Source organism: Tachysurus fulvidraco, chromosome 1 (genome assembly GCF_022655615.1).
Source record: "Tachysurus fulvidraco isolate hzauxx_2018 chromosome 1, HZAU_PFXX_2.0, whole genome shotgun sequence".
Taxonomy (NCBI): Eukaryota; Metazoa; Chordata; class Actinopteri; order Siluriformes; family Bagridae; genus Tachysurus; species Tachysurus fulvidraco.
This window is the reverse complement of record NC_062518.1, coordinates 37071348-37086347: the sequence shown is the minus strand read 5'-3', so window position 1 is coordinate 37086347 and position 15000 is coordinate 37071348. Positions and strand designations below refer to the sequence as shown.

The 15000-nt window shown below is 38.1% G+C and overlaps 3 protein-coding genes across 3 annotated transcripts in view; all 3 read right to left on the bottom strand.

Moving 5' to 3' along the window:
* The window catches only part of ugt5g1 (UDP glucuronosyltransferase 5 family, polypeptide G1), a 3490-nt gene extending 310 nt beyond the window's left edge, over nucleotides 1-3180 (bottom strand). Inside the window, exons 1-2 of the mRNA XM_047822489.1 lie at nucleotides 2805-3180; nucleotides 1-1975 (exon numbers count right to left, since the gene is read on the bottom strand). The exon at nucleotides 1-1975 is cut by the window's left edge and continues 310 nt beyond it. Coding sequence (XP_047678445.1) covers nucleotides 381-1964 — 1584 coding nt within the window. The 5' untranslated portion in view covers nucleotides 1965-1975; nucleotides 2805-3180 and the 3' untranslated portion in view covers nucleotides 1-380. The remainder of the gene's footprint in view (nucleotides 1976-2804) is intronic.
* Nucleotides 3181-7761: 4581 nt separating this feature from the next.
* Nucleotides 7762-10054, bottom strand: ponzr4 (plac8 onzin related protein 4). Its single transcript, XM_047820073.1, has 4 exons — nucleotides 9958-10054; nucleotides 9414-9532; nucleotides 8980-9134; nucleotides 7762-8656 (listed from the first exon to the last, which is right to left on the bottom strand). Exons 2-4 carry the CDS (start codon nucleotides 9514-9516, stop codon nucleotides 8531-8533), a joined length of 384 nt encoding a protein of 127 aa, XP_047676029.1. The 5' UTR covers nucleotides 9517-9532; nucleotides 9958-10054; the 3' UTR covers nucleotides 7762-8530.
* A 2074-nt stretch (nucleotides 10055-12128) lies between these two features.
* The window catches only part of LOC113663231 (cornifelin homolog), a 3098-nt gene continuing 226 nt past the window's right edge, over nucleotides 12129-15000 (bottom strand). The window contains exons 1-5 of the mRNA XM_047803436.1: nucleotides 13793-15000; nucleotides 13553-13618; nucleotides 13268-13381; nucleotides 12802-12956; nucleotides 12129-12556 (exon numbers count right to left, since the gene is read on the bottom strand). The exon at nucleotides 13793-15000 is cut by the window's right edge and continues 226 nt beyond it. Coding sequence (XP_047659392.1) covers nucleotides 12437-12556; nucleotides 12802-12956; nucleotides 13268-13370 — 378 coding nt within the window. The 5' untranslated portion in view covers nucleotides 13371-13381; nucleotides 13553-13618; nucleotides 13793-15000 and the 3' untranslated portion in view covers nucleotides 12129-12436. The remainder of the gene's footprint in view (nucleotides 12557-12801; nucleotides 12957-13267; nucleotides 13382-13552; nucleotides 13619-13792) is intronic.

The window sequence follows — 15000 nt, the reverse complement described above, 5'->3', positions numbered from 1 at the left end:
TTAATTCCACCATATTAATATATTAACACACCTAATATCTCTACTTGATTCTATGTTTTATGTTAAATGCAAAAAATTATACTTTATATGTTATATAAAGTTTCCAGACATGTAAAAAATGATGCAAAATGATTACAAATAATTACATTAAAATCTAATTTTATTTCATGTCCTGTACATTGTAATGAATAGACATGACACTAGATTTTACTTTTAGGATTTACTTTTGATCAGTAAGGAAATTGATGATTTATTGCATAATTAAAAATGAATATTATGTGGCAAACGTAACATTTACTGGTCTTCGCTGTTAAATGACCTATCTACCTAAAGTCAAAATAAAATCAAAAACACATGTCTACAGATGACTACGGTGGAGTTCACTCAGTCTTTTGCTTCCTGTTTGGTGTACAGCAAAGAAATGTAATGAGATATACAGTGGCCCAGAGTACAGCTATAATGATGACTACCAGAAAACCTATCACATCTAGACTATGGTAGGAGTACCATGGAAGTCTAATTCCTTCTGAGTACAGGTGTTGAGCTCCTTTGTGCCTCATAACATACTCAATCCAGAATGTTGCACTGTCTATAGGAAGAAGGGGCTGATCACGGTGAAGTGCTGAGAGTTTCTGAATTTTGCTTCTGTAAGATGGATTCTTAATGACATCCTTGAGGGCTTCAAGGAATTCTTCAGAAGTCAATGTGCTGACCTCGAGCACACGTGCAGCACCTCGGGTTTCCAGTCGAATTGCATTGTCAAACTGATCAAACAGAAGTGGCAGAAGTAACACTGGAATCCCGTGATAGATAGCTTCGTAGATGCCATTGGTACCACCATGAGACACGAATGCACACGTCTTCGGGTGCCCCAGGAGATTATTTTGAGGAAGCCATTCAAGAAGCAAAGTGTTGTTACCTAGAGACGATGGCCGTTCACCTACATACCTCCATATGACTTTCTGAGGTAGCTTAGCAAAGGCAGCTGCAATGGCTTCTGTGATTTGTTTAGGAAGAGCAGTGACCATGACTCCCAGGGACATGACCACCACGCCATGCACCCCAGAACTCTGCATAAACTCCTCCAGGTCTGTAGGAATAGGTTCAGCAGGGCGACACTGGAAGCCACCTATGTAGACCACATTAGGCATGCTAGGGCGTGGGTACTCAAAAATAAAGTCGACACGCAGCAACCAAATATCTGCTGAACGCTGCATAGTGAGAAGGTCTGATTTTAGTGGAAAATGCCTCTTTAGCAATTCATCATAAATGGGTAAGATAACAAACTGTTCCTGAAGGAGGCTGAATAAATAGCGAAGGAAGTTCTCAGTCCTCTGCAGGAAGTTCATTCTGTCACTGAACAATGAGTTGTACATGGGAACATAAGATGGCGTAGATGGAGCAATGGCCATATGTGCATCTCCTGCATTGAGCCAGCGTACATTATACACCATGGGTAAGTGGAGATAGTGGGCCAGGAGAACGCCAGCAGGGAAAGCAGGGTCAGTGAGCATTAGGTCAAACTTAGCATCCTTCAGTTTTCCCATCAGTGCTGAGTCATCCAGCATGGTAGAGATAAGACTGAGGGCTCCACTGTGGAATATCTTCAGCATGGTCATCACGTCCTTCTGCTGTTCAAAAAAGCGCAGGATCGGTGTCATCCTACGTAAAGCTAGTGACCGCTCCAGCAAGGTCTCAAATATCACTGAGCTACCTTCTTCTGTGTTAGTCAGGTTAACACTAATAAATGTGTAGAGAGGAGAACTGTCCTGAATGTACCAGCTTTTTGAAGAGCGTACCACGGTCAGACTGTGGCCTCGGGCATGCAATTCTTTAAGTATGACCTGCATATTCACCCAGTGGCTGCCGTCTTCTGGAAACACTAAGATTCTGCCACCATTGCCACAGCAGGTCACAAAAAGTAGGCTGGAGAAGAAGAGAAGCTGATTTGCATGCATTCCCATGTTTCAGAAAGCTGAGGAAAGCAGAGGGAACAAAGATTACACCAAGTAAAGACTGAGCTAAGAGCCGAAACTAGATCTTTTACATAGCTGCACACAGAGACCTGCTATGCAGATATTGTTACATTGTGCTCCTTTAAATCTACATGTACCTCCAAAGTGTATTATCTCATCTAAAATCTTTTCCTACCAATAAAACACTATGGTACGTGAGACTACGTGAGCCACTCAGTAGAGTACATATACTGTACACACATTTGTAAAGTTGCATAAAGTTCACTCTCTCTTATTATTTGAAGTGTCCAAGATATATATTAAAAAATAACACCATACGATCCATCATCTTGCAGATCTGGTGTCATATTCTTGGTATGGTACACTCTGAGCTAAGAACACATGCTGGTATCTTGATGAAGTGAGTGTGAGTCTCCTTTACCACTTCTGTGTCCTTAAGCCAATATCAAGTTTCATCTTCAAACCCTCAACACAGAATTCATGTGCACATAAGAGCACATTTTCACAAACTCTTTTCCATTTCCATTCTATTTTGCCTTATTTATTAGTTGCTTCTATATCAAAATATCTAGGAGACATTAAAAACACACAAAAGACCAGGTCTCAGGACAGTATGACTATCCCAGCTACACACTGTATAAATCACATCAGCCATTTCCATAACATCACCATTCACCAGCAAATGCTTATAACAGCTATTAGTTTTAACATGCAAATACACAACAGTATGGATTTCTGAAAAAAAAAAAAGAAAAAAAAAGAAACTACATACAATCTAGTAAGAGATGGGATCACAGAGAATGGGAGAATAAGGTGTTTGTACTATACCTGATTTTTATCACGGAAACGAATTCTTGACTCTTCAGGAGTTTGTAGCAAGCCTAATTAAACAAGCTCTGAAATGCCCAGTTTTATCCATAAACCACTCCAGCACGCTCTATTTGACATTTTGAAGACATACCCACTGCAGGCAGAGTGTTTCCAAGCCACCCGTCTGCAGTCTCTGTGTAATGTGAGATTCTAATTGACCTGGATTACGTGGTCATGCACAAACATCAACCGGACCCTATGAAATCTTCTTTCTGTTTTTTTTTCTTCGTGTGAACTGAAGATTGGGACACGAAGCTAAAGTGCCAGTGGAAGACAAAGAAGTCTGTTATCCCATCGCAGTAGCCCAGGACCAAGGATAGATTTATACTGCCCAAAGTTTGTGGGTGCCAAAAACCATTTGAGCATGTCTCTTATTTCTCTCATGTCTCTTACAGATTTGAGCTAGGCTACGATATATTTTTACATATATGCTTTATGTTTTTTGACATTTCTTAATCTATGTTTAATTTGGGGTTTGCATGAAAATGCATCAGCTTATGCAATTTGAAACCTTATGACAAAATCAAAAGATTATGATTATTATGATGTATAAATATGTCATGATTTTTACTGATTGGCATCGTTTTATGTCTCACAGATGGCCTGTTCTGTAGTGAGCGCAGATAAGAGCCAATTAATTATGGCATTATCCTCAAACCTTTGCCAACCAAAGACGTGTGTCTGCATACATGCAACCATAACACAACATGAAACAACCCAACAGGCAAACAATAAAAATCCAGTCTACTGGGTACACAAAGTAAATAACATATGATATCTTTAAAGTAATGTATGGTTTATTGTAACCAAGTTAGCCCTCTCAAATATGTCAGAAATCACTGACCATCTTCTGAACTAGGATACAGTATAAACCGAATAGACCCCTTTGTTCTGAAATGCAAAGTCTAATGATTTCATAGTTCCACTGTCCAAAAGGGAAAAAAAAATTCAAGCACCTCAAAAAAGGTTGTGGGCTGAAGGTAGAAATGAAATGTATGCCCCTGTGACATTGTCATCCTTTTACAGGACTTCACAGAGCGAGAGGTTTTTGTAGTCCGACCCATGGGATAAACAGTGTCCCTAGTGTTAGGGACCTCAGATCATGACTCTGTCCATTTATGGCTTGCACAGCACTTGTTCATATTCAACTCTGAATCAGTGTCTAATTCAAAGTCAGCATTGCTGCACAGTCAGCTCAATGGATGTCTGAACCCAGTTATTAGACATTCAGAGACCAGGCTGTTATTGTGTAAACCTAATAACCTTGTGGCTAACCATGTAGAGCATGAATCACTGAATACATGACACAACAGAGTTTTTAAACAGCATACAAATAATGGGAGGAAATCTTATTGCAGTGTGTTGTTAGTTGTCTTGCTAACACAGTAGGCTAGATCTATAATCTTTAAACGTCATGTTTACTAAATATCAGTGTAAAATTGTATCATAGCATTGGTGAGTGCACACCATGCCTTCGTATTAAACAACAGGGAATGTTTGTGGAAATGTCAAACGGAAAACTCTGGAAACTCAAAGTTCTGGGTGGCTTTTCCCTAATAAAGACTCAAAAACTTTATCACTAACAAAGAAAGAGAAATGGAAACTCATAGAAAAGAAAATTGCGGAGGAAGAATGCAGAGCTTCACCCAGGTAAAAGGTAGAAAACCACAATTATGGTGTGGGTGTGTGTGTGTGTGTGTGTGTGTGTGTGTGTGTGTGTGTATGTGTGTGTGCATGTGTGTCTGTGTGTTTCTGTGTGTGTGTGTCTGTGTGTGTGTCTGTGTGTTTCTGTGTGTGTGTGTGTCTGTGTGTTTCTGTGTGTGTGTGTGTCTGTGTGTTTCTGTGTGTGTGTGTGTATGTGTGTGTGTATGTGTGTGTGCATGTGTGTGTGTCTGTGTGTTTCTGTGTGTGTGTGTGTCTGTGTGTTTCTGTGTGTGTGTGTGTGTGTGTGTGTGTGTGTGTGTATATGTGTGTGCATGTGTGTCTGTGTGTTTCTGTGTGTGTGTCTGTGTGTGTATGTCTGTGTGTTTCTGTGTGTGTGTACTGTTTGTGTGTGTGTATGTGTGTGTGCATGTGTGTGTGTGTGTGTTTCTGTGTGTGTGTCTGTGTGTGTGTATGTGTATGTGTATGTGCATGTGTGTCTGTGTGTGTCTGTGTGTGTGTGTGTGTGTGTGTGTATGTGTGTGTGCATGTGTGTCTGTGTGTTTCTGTGTGTGTGTCTGTGTGTGTGTGTCTGTGTGTTTCTGTGTGTGTGTACTGTTTGTGTGTGTGTATGTGTGTGTGCATGTGTGTGTGTGTGTGTTTCTGTGTGTGTGTCTGTGTGTGTGTATGTGTATGTGTATGTGCATGTGTGTCTGTGTGTGTGTGTGTGTGTGTGTGTGTGTGTGTGTGTATGTGTATGTGTATGTGCATGTGTGTCTGTGTGGGCATGTGTGTGTTTCTTCTTTATGGCTATTTTTATTGCCATGGCGAGAAGTATCGAAGAGCAGGAGAGGAGCCAAAAGAAAAACAAAAGCTGGTTTCATGGTCATTGTAAAGCCAATGTGTGAGTCAGTCCTTGGGCCTTATCACTAAGCTCCAGCTTCCTCTCCCTCTCTGTATTACTCCTTTCTTCTCATATCAAGCAGGTACAACAATTTCCTGCTCTGTAGAATACAGGCCGGTGGTAGAACTAGATATCCCTAAGGATTACACTATTGTGGCTCCTAATGGTTTGAATTATTCTGAAGACTTGTGGTGTTGGCATGCCATGCACTCGACAAGTCATACACTTAAACATTTTTATATGTTTTCATGTAAAATTATTCATAATATGATAATACCAAGGTAACATTTTATTGTTATACATGAAGAAACGTTTCACGCACCAAATTATCAGTCTCACACTCCCATGTACAGTTTGAACCAAACTACTAAGAAATAAGTAAATATATAAAGAATCACATTTACTTAAAATGACAGTACAAATAGCTGAATTTTATAAGTCAAATAAACAGGCAGAACTAAAACACATGTAAAACTTGGTTCATTAATGTTTTAGTAAATTGCATGTTCTTTAATTTGAACTAAAATGCCTTTAAAGCAGTTTATAAGTTAAGTTATAGCCTTGTTATCTGTATAATTATTGCCATATTATATTAACAGGGAAGAATAATAAGCTGATACACAAATGCAGGGAAGAATAATAAGCTGATACACAAATGCAGGGAAGAATAATAAGCTGATACACAAATGAGACTGATAAAAAACAATACAAATATAGGCTAACACTGCTCACAATTTTGACGGGTTTATTAATATTCTCTGTTGTGCTTTGTCTGTAGTTTATGGTGAAAGTAGATTTGACCAGCTATTCATTTATGGTGCACATAACATAGTAAATGCTGTAAAAATATGTAAGTAGTTTGTCATTTTTATTAGTTGCAAACTGAACTTGCGATAGATATGGAGACAATCTCACTGTGTTTTATTTTTTCCCTTTTCCCCAATCAGTCCATCCTCATTGTGTCCACTTTATTTGTAGCATTTCACTGCTCAGTCTTCATCCCACACTTCACCAAACATAGTTAGTGTTTACACAAGACTGAGTGCTCATGCTTGGGATGACAAGACAGCAGGCAGGTTGCAGCGACCACAGGAGGATACAATCTTCGCTGGCAGACCATCTACGTTTATTCAGGGAGCATGGCATCTCTTTATCTCCCAGGATAGCTGACACCAAGAGCACACATTGCATAAAGTGGAGTAGAGACAATCAGTTGCCAGATCAAAACAAAGAGATTATTTGTTGCTAACAAACATGAATGTTTGTGGCTGAAATTGGATATTATAATTTTACACACTTTTAATGTTACTTCTCTGTTTCTAATCAGAGAGAGAGAGAGAGAGAGAGAGAGAGAGAGAGAGAGAGAGAGAGAGAGAGAGAGAGAGAGAGAGAGAGAGAGAGAGAGAGCCAGACTGACTGACTGACAGAGAGAGAGGAGAGAGAGAGAGAGAGAGAGAGAGAGAGAGGGAGAGGAGAGAAAGAGAGAAAGAGAGAGAGGAGAGAAAGAGAGAGAGAGAGAGAGAGAGAGAGAGCCAGACTGACTGACAGAGAGAGAGGAGAGAGAGAGATAGAGAGAGAGAGAGAGAGAGGGAGAGGGAGAGAGAGAGAGAGAGAGAGAGAGAGAGAGAGAGAGAGAGAGAGAGAGAGAGAGAGAGAGAGAGAGAGCTAGCTAGCCAGCTCGACAGAGAGCAGTTTGACTTTTTGCAATTGACTTTGGAAGCTGGGTTCAGAGCACATGATCCGCCATGATACAGCACCCCTGGATCAGTGAGAGTTAGGGGCAGCTTGGACCCTCATTTCCTCCCATTAACAACCCAAAGCCTTAACCACTTGAGCCACCACTGCTCTAATACAGTACATAGAATTGGTATCTTTCCAGTCAGTGTGGTGAAATTTTTATGACCATGTCAGGATAAAGATCCTGGCATGGAGATTATTTCATAGACAATATTTGCATGCTTAGAAACATATATGAAGAACACTTTCAGAAAAGTTCTGTTGTATTAAGAATAATAAGTCAAGGCTTTTTAACAATTAGAAAGTGACACACGTGGCACTCATTAAAGCAGTCGCAGATGCCTGCACTCCACTGGCTGGGATTAACAGGAAGAAGTGGTGTGGTCTGAGGACGCTGAAGTACTACACTCACCTTTAAAAACAGCCATTGTACTATTTCAAAGCTGAAAATTCAAAATCCAAAATGGAAACGGAAGCAAGTGCTTTTTCCTGATATCATTTCTTTATTGTATTGGTTTGTAGTTGCTCAGATTAGTGGTTAATGTTTCTCTGAACCACACACAAAGTGTAAATAACCCTACATCATGAAACATTTAGAAAGGTAAAAAAAAACCTTGAAAAAAAAAAGGCTTTCCCCATCACTGCTGTCCCCTAGTTGAGAAAACTCCATCTGAAGGTGTCTTATAATAATTGTCTCTAGTATTTGAATATGTGCAGCGATTATTAGGTTTAACTGATCCCTATTTCTTAGTATTTTTACGAAACTAAAGGTTCTGAAATGTCACACCCAAAACAACAACTGTCCATTTATTTTCAAGACGTTTATTGATAATTATTTCAAAAGCACACATTTACATCGTTCGAAGCAAAATTTCACTGGAATTTTTATACACAAAATGATGTTATTAGATCCTTACGTGCAGTGATGATGGAGAAGCGGACATGGCATAAAGCAGGTGATAAGAGTACAATAAAATATTAGGTATGCAATCATCATTAGGCGTAAAAATCATTATGGAAGAATATCCTAGTGAAATGTAGCAAATTTAAATTAACATTAGAAGGAATTGTGTAAGATTACTGTAGTAAATGCATTAGTATGTTACATTTCTATACATGGTTTCCAGGTGGTATCTGATCAGTCTTCATATGTGAGCAGCATTCCTCACCACTCCTCAAGTTTATTAGATTAGACGGCATGCAAGTCCCTTATCAGACTGAAAACGGCTTTTGAATAGGTGTGTATTGGAGAAAGTGGTGATCGATACTCCAGATTACACCAAGCTACACAAGCATTCAAGATTAGTTTTGGAACAAGGCACAGGTTATGCTAGGCAGAGACACAGACTTCACTTGCTGATGATGGTAAGGATTAGGGCGAGTTGGTAATTGATGATGATGATTAACCCATTGGCCTGTTGTTCAGCAGTGTAACAGGATGAAGTCTGGCCTTCATCTCCCGTCTGATTTGACACCAGCTGCACGGGCCGCAGAAGAAAGTGTACACGCAGTCATTGCAAATAGTGTCCTGAGAATGGATCAAAATTGAAAAAGTTTACAAAATAGAATAAAAAAACAACAACTAAGAATAGAATTACAATTACATAGCAAGTCTTCATGTGCCTTCTTATTTAATTAATTTATTATTATTATTATTATTATTATTATTATTATTATTATTATTATTATTAGTAGTAGTAGTAGTAGTAGTAGTAGTAGTAGTAGTAGTAGTAGTAACAGTCAACTGCCTGAATCAAGGCAATAAAAACAAGATTGCGTCTAAAAAAACAGTTGGCAGCAATTAAAATAATGAATTTAAGATTCACTAGAGGAGAGCTGTGAAATGTTTACCGTAATGCCATAGCGTCTGCGTGTTGACACCCTCATGGACAGAGTAGCCGGCGGGATGAGGCCGAATATATCCAAAAGAGGGAGACAGAGACATTCACCATGATCTCGAGCTGTGATGCAGGCGAAGCAAGGAAAGCACCACACCGAGAAACAGCCTTGACAAAACACACACACACACACACATTATATAAATAGTTGGGGTATACTTAACAATTGACCTTGACAGTGAGCATTCGAATGCCTTTATATCTAAATGCTACTGTAAACAGAAAATAAATAGATAATTCCTAACACCTGACTGAGAATTTTAAAGCTTTCTAAAGCCATGTACTGACTTTATTATTTGAACAACCAGTAACACATGATCAAACATATAGAAATGAAATGCTATATATGTTTATGATTATCAAGCAGTTACAGTTTCACAAACTTACATTCGTTGACGCTATCGCACTCGCAGATGCTGGTGGTCCACTGGTCCGAAGAGGGCGTCACTGCAATTGCCCTCGGCTGCTGGATGACCATCTTGGTAGCCATAATGAAGACTTTAAGACTAAAAACAACAACAACAAAAAAAAAAAGATTTAATGAAATATAAATTCAGTGCTGCATCAATCTTTTTTGTAAATAAATAAATAGTTTTAATAGTTTTCTATATTTTTTAAATAGTTTTCTATATTTATTTCTATAGTGACCTTTAATGAAAGAAATGCACTTATAAATAAATAAATAAATAACAACTATTATTATTATTATTATTATTATTATTATTATTATTATTATTGTTGTTGTTGTTGTTATTAGCAGTAGTAATAGTAGCAGCAATACGAGAATCACAAATAAACAGAAAATAATAAAAGCATTAAGTTTCTATAAAGTTGTAAGCAACTGCTGCAAAGTTAAATAAAACCACACAAAGATCTATTGCCCTAAAATGTGTCCCTTATTGCTCAGGTTCACAGACATCTGCTAACTTACCTTGAGCGAATGGATGAATCCCAAGAGACGAGTGAAAGGTGATTGTTGACTGGGCCACTTTATTTAGACAGAAAGGGCGGTGTCCAGGAATGCCATGATGTAATTTCCTGTTTCACGCAAAAGGTTCAACGCAGAGACACGCAGACGTGTGAACACACTTGCCACCTTGACACGCATGCCTATACATACACACGTCCTCCAGGATGCTTATCACAGAAAGACTCTGCGTGACTGGTTGAGCCAGACAGGTGCACATTAGTGATGCAAATTCTGAAAAATGCCAGATCAATAGATTGAGTAGGTCACAGTGTACTTTCTCTGAACCTCTGACTCTCTGAGATGGTTCTGCACGTCTGCAAAGGACTTTTTCAATAAAGTGGCATTCTGAAGGTGTGTCATTAAAGCAGTAAAGACAAAAACAAAGCATCTAGGCTTGAGCATAGTCTGGAATCATTTCAGTGATACTGTAGTTTTGTTTATGTCATCTAAAGTTAATGGGAAATAACACCAAGTGCCATCTTTATCACATCAGCTGAATCATTTTGTGAAACTGTTTATCACATTGATCAAGCTGAAGAAACACTGATTACATACAAGAAATAGTTGTATGAAATGTACAGCACAATATGAGGGTAGAGCTGAGTACAATCAGTATTATCTTGACTATTGGAGTTGACTTTCTGTGAATATGGTGCATTGTGTTTTTTCATGGATGTTTAAGATGTTACTTCTATTCATCTGCACATATATCCAGGCTTATTACATTTTTACATTTACATTTACAGAATTTGGCAGACGCCCTTATCCAGAGCGACATACAGAAGTGCTTAAATCTCTAGCATTGAATACATTAATGCTGGCTCACGAGGTTATATACTTAAGATACCATGAGTTTAAAACATTTGTTCAAAGTTACAATGAAAAAGTGTCAAAGGTTGTGTTTTTTTTTTAATTTAAGTGACATACGGCTAAGTACGGTGACCCATACTTAGAATTCGTTTTCTGCATTTGACCCATCCAAAGTGCACACACACAGCAGTGAACACACACACACACCGTGAACACACACCCGGAGCAGTGGGCAGCCACTTTTTTATGCTGCGGCGCCCGGGGAGCAGTTGGGGGGTTCGGGGCCTTGCTCAGGGGCACCTCAGTCATGGCCGGCTCGAGATGAACCAACAACCTTAGGATTACCAGTCAGACTCTCTAACCATTAGGCCACGACTTGCCCCATTAGGCCACGAAAGAAAGTGCTAGTTGAAGTGTTTCCTGAATAAGAAGGTCTTCAGCCGCCGCTTGAAAATAGCCAGTGACTCAGCTGTCCGGACCTCTAGGGGAAGTTCATTCTACCACCTTGGTGCCAGAGCAGAGAAGAGTCTTGTAGTATACTCACCTCTTACATTAAGAGATGGTGGAACCAGTCAATGTTTTAATACACTGATTTCATGAACTCACATTTAACTTACATTTAATATCTTTTTAAACAACTGAACAAATAAAGGTTAAGGGCTTTGCTCATGTAGCAGCATGGAAGGGCTACAGCTTTAAAATATGTAGTAGGTCTAGATGGCTGTAACCTTGATGTGATGGTTAAAGCACATAGCAGGTCACATCATCAAGCACACATAATAAACATCAAGCAGATCCATTCTTGCTCTGTCTCTGTCTCTGTCTCTGTCTCTGTCTCTGTCTCTGTCTCTCTGTCTCTCTCTCTCTCTCTCTCTCTCTCTCTCTCTCTCTCTCTCTCTCTCTCTCTCTCTCTCTCTCTCTCTCTCAGATTGGGGGAGTACTATGCCAAATGCTAAAAAAATGTAATATAGCTGATTAAGGCTCAGTATTACCCAAGGTTGTCCCAAACTGCTGATACTATTGCACACACAAATTCCTGTTATCACATACAAGAGCAACCACAACCTTGCCTCTGCACAACCTTGAATTGCTCTGGGTGACATATAAGACATTTATTTATTTATTTATTTATTTATTTATTTATTTATTTATTTTGGCACAGCTTTATTGGACAGTTAACATTAGCACATTCAGATATATCCTGAATCTTAGAGCACTTTGCTTTTCATTAGATTTGTATGTTGTGAAAGAAGGTCAGACAAGAAAAGGAATCATTTCTGACATTATTTTATTCAGGTTTGTGTACATATTGATACAAATTCAAAGCTTGTATTGAGTTTGAGAATCAGAGCAGTTATCAAAAGTGCTGATTGAGTAAATGTTACACAGGCAAGAATGACTAATAATATAATAAGCTAATCATTATAAATACAAAGGGGCATTGAACATTTTACATTGAACATTTTTTCTTATAATGTATACGTCTTCATACATGAGCATTTCGACTGACACATATCAGACCTGAGCCCCAAACAAAGGATGAATAAAAGTGTCTCTGTTGTCACTTGAATGATTCTGATGGTGTTAAATTTCCTCTGATGCAGGAGATGATGATGATGATGATGGATAATTATTTCCTTCTCTGGAAGCTTGTGACAGGATGGTGACGGGACTTCATCTCTCGCCTTATTTGGCACCAAGAACACGGACCACAGCAGCAGGCGTACACGCAGTCGTTGCATATGGTGTCCTGGTTAAATGACAACAAATGAGATTAAAAAAGTTTAAACATTCAAATGCAACTTGGACTGAGGTTCTTCATTACCTCATTAACTCAGTGGCCCAATTAAAGAAAAAATAAAACAAATTATTAATACAAATTCCACATATTATTTCCTTATTATTCATAATACATTAATGCATACACATTATTTAATCAATAATTTTTTTTTATTTAAAAATTAATTGATGGCAGTCTGTCTGAAGTATCTGTACCTCAATGCCATAGCTGAGTCTGGTAGACACTCGCATGGCCATGGTAATGGGCGGGATGAGTCCCCAGCACTCTAGCAGAGGTAGACACAAACACTCGCCGTGGTCCATGGCCGTGATGCAGTTAAAGCAGGGGTAACACCAGAATGCAAAGCAACCTGGACAGACACATAGTACATAGCTCATGAATGCATGAATGACTACACAACTTCACTTCATATACTGTATAAAGACAGTGAATCTTGCTTTCTTATACAAATATTCATCTTAAAGCATATTATCAGAATGATTTATTCAGTAACTCCAGTGAAATAGATAAACAAACAAACAAACAAACAAACAAACAAACAAACAAATAAATAAATAAATAAATAAATAAAAGGTACTTAGAATCTCCAGTCTCAGCTAGGAGCAAATTCAGCTTTGAATACTGACAGAAAATCTTAAAGAAACAGCTGATTTTACTCACAGTCACAGATGCTGTCACACTCGCAGAGACCGCTGGACCACTGTTCCACACTTGGTGTGCTTATAACCGGCTTGGGCTGATCGATGACCATCTTGGTTGCCATGGGTTAATAGTCTAAAATCCAAAAATATGATAAGACTATAGTGTAATGTCACTAAGGAAATCAGGATTTTTCCCTGTTCCTATAAATAAATAATCAACTATTTAAGGCAACGTGAAGCAACATCACATAATGATTAATTCTTAGCAGTAATGTACAAAAGTAATGTCTTTATAAAGTACTACCTTAAGTATGTGCTGAGCTGGAGGAGACAGGTCAGGCAGACAAAGATGAAAACAAGTGTCTGAACTCTGAAGAAAAGGTATGTGTGGCTTTATATTACCGGCACACGCACATACACACGTAGAATACACAACCCCACATACGTGCTTACATTCAGCTTCACCTATTACAAAGTGTGTGTTCACAAGATTACTATCAAAACATCCCTCTTTTGTACCAAAGCAGGTTGGATGAGTACATACCCTTAAGCCTTTATCAGCAGATGTGGAGATGTGTACATGCTTTTCTGACATGTGTAGCCCAAAGTAATATTTCTGCAAAATGAGTCAACAAATCAATATTAAACCAAATATAATTAATATATATGATGCACATTTATATGCATGTGAGTCGTATTTGAATGCATTTTGTAATTGTATTTATCTGAAATGTATTTCTGCTATTCTATCAGATTACACTGATTGTAATAATGACTCTGAAATAGGTTTGAAAATAATTATATTAAAACCATGGTTTCGAAAAAGACTAAAAAAAAAGGATCCTTAACAATGAAACTAACAGGAAAGGTTTGTAGATATGTGGGGGAGATAAGTCAGGACACACTGTTCTCGAAAATACTTTACTATGGTCTAAGTCTGAACTAATAGTTTGTGCCTAGAATAAAATAGATTGAATAAATCTCATAATTATGTAATTACATACAAGAGGCTCCACATTCTAGCTGCTTAAAATTTGGCATGCTGTAACTAACATCTGGGTGTGAGATCAGCTCTGCTGTTGGCAAGAGGAGCCGACTGCTTTCGAGGGAGGTGTTAAAGTCGGGCATTGTCTTCTGTGGGCCTACATCGTGTAAACACAAACAACGTGAATCCGTCGGACATGAGAGTGGTAACTCAGTGGTTAAGTGTCAAACACCACACTGCAACTACAGGGTATTGATCAACGAGCTGCTTATTTGAGGGTTAATAAGAGAAATGGAAATGCATTCCAATGTAGCATTATGTCTACTGGTATATGGATATTAAATTGATCGGAATTCAGTTTAAATGTCTGTTTTCTTCTTCTTTATGAATAAGTAGGTTAGTTGTGTCAGGGATTTGACCAGAGTAAATATATTAAATATATTAATTATTAGAATTAATAATATACATGTATTATTTTTTATAATGTATTATTTTGTATTTCATAACTATAACCACAAACAGTACAAATTTAATATTGCTGTTTTTGTTTTTAACATTAGTCTGCATTTTTTCTATAAACATTTGGATATTTGGATAAACATGTCAATGGACATGATTCAGATTAAAGCCTTAATGTGTTAATATTAAGAAAGTTATAACTATTTAAAGTCTATATTTAAAAAACATACTTGAATGTTTTAGTGTAGGCTTTGTACTAAATAATACCAGTTAGAGCAACTTCCCATCACTGACACGACCATAATATA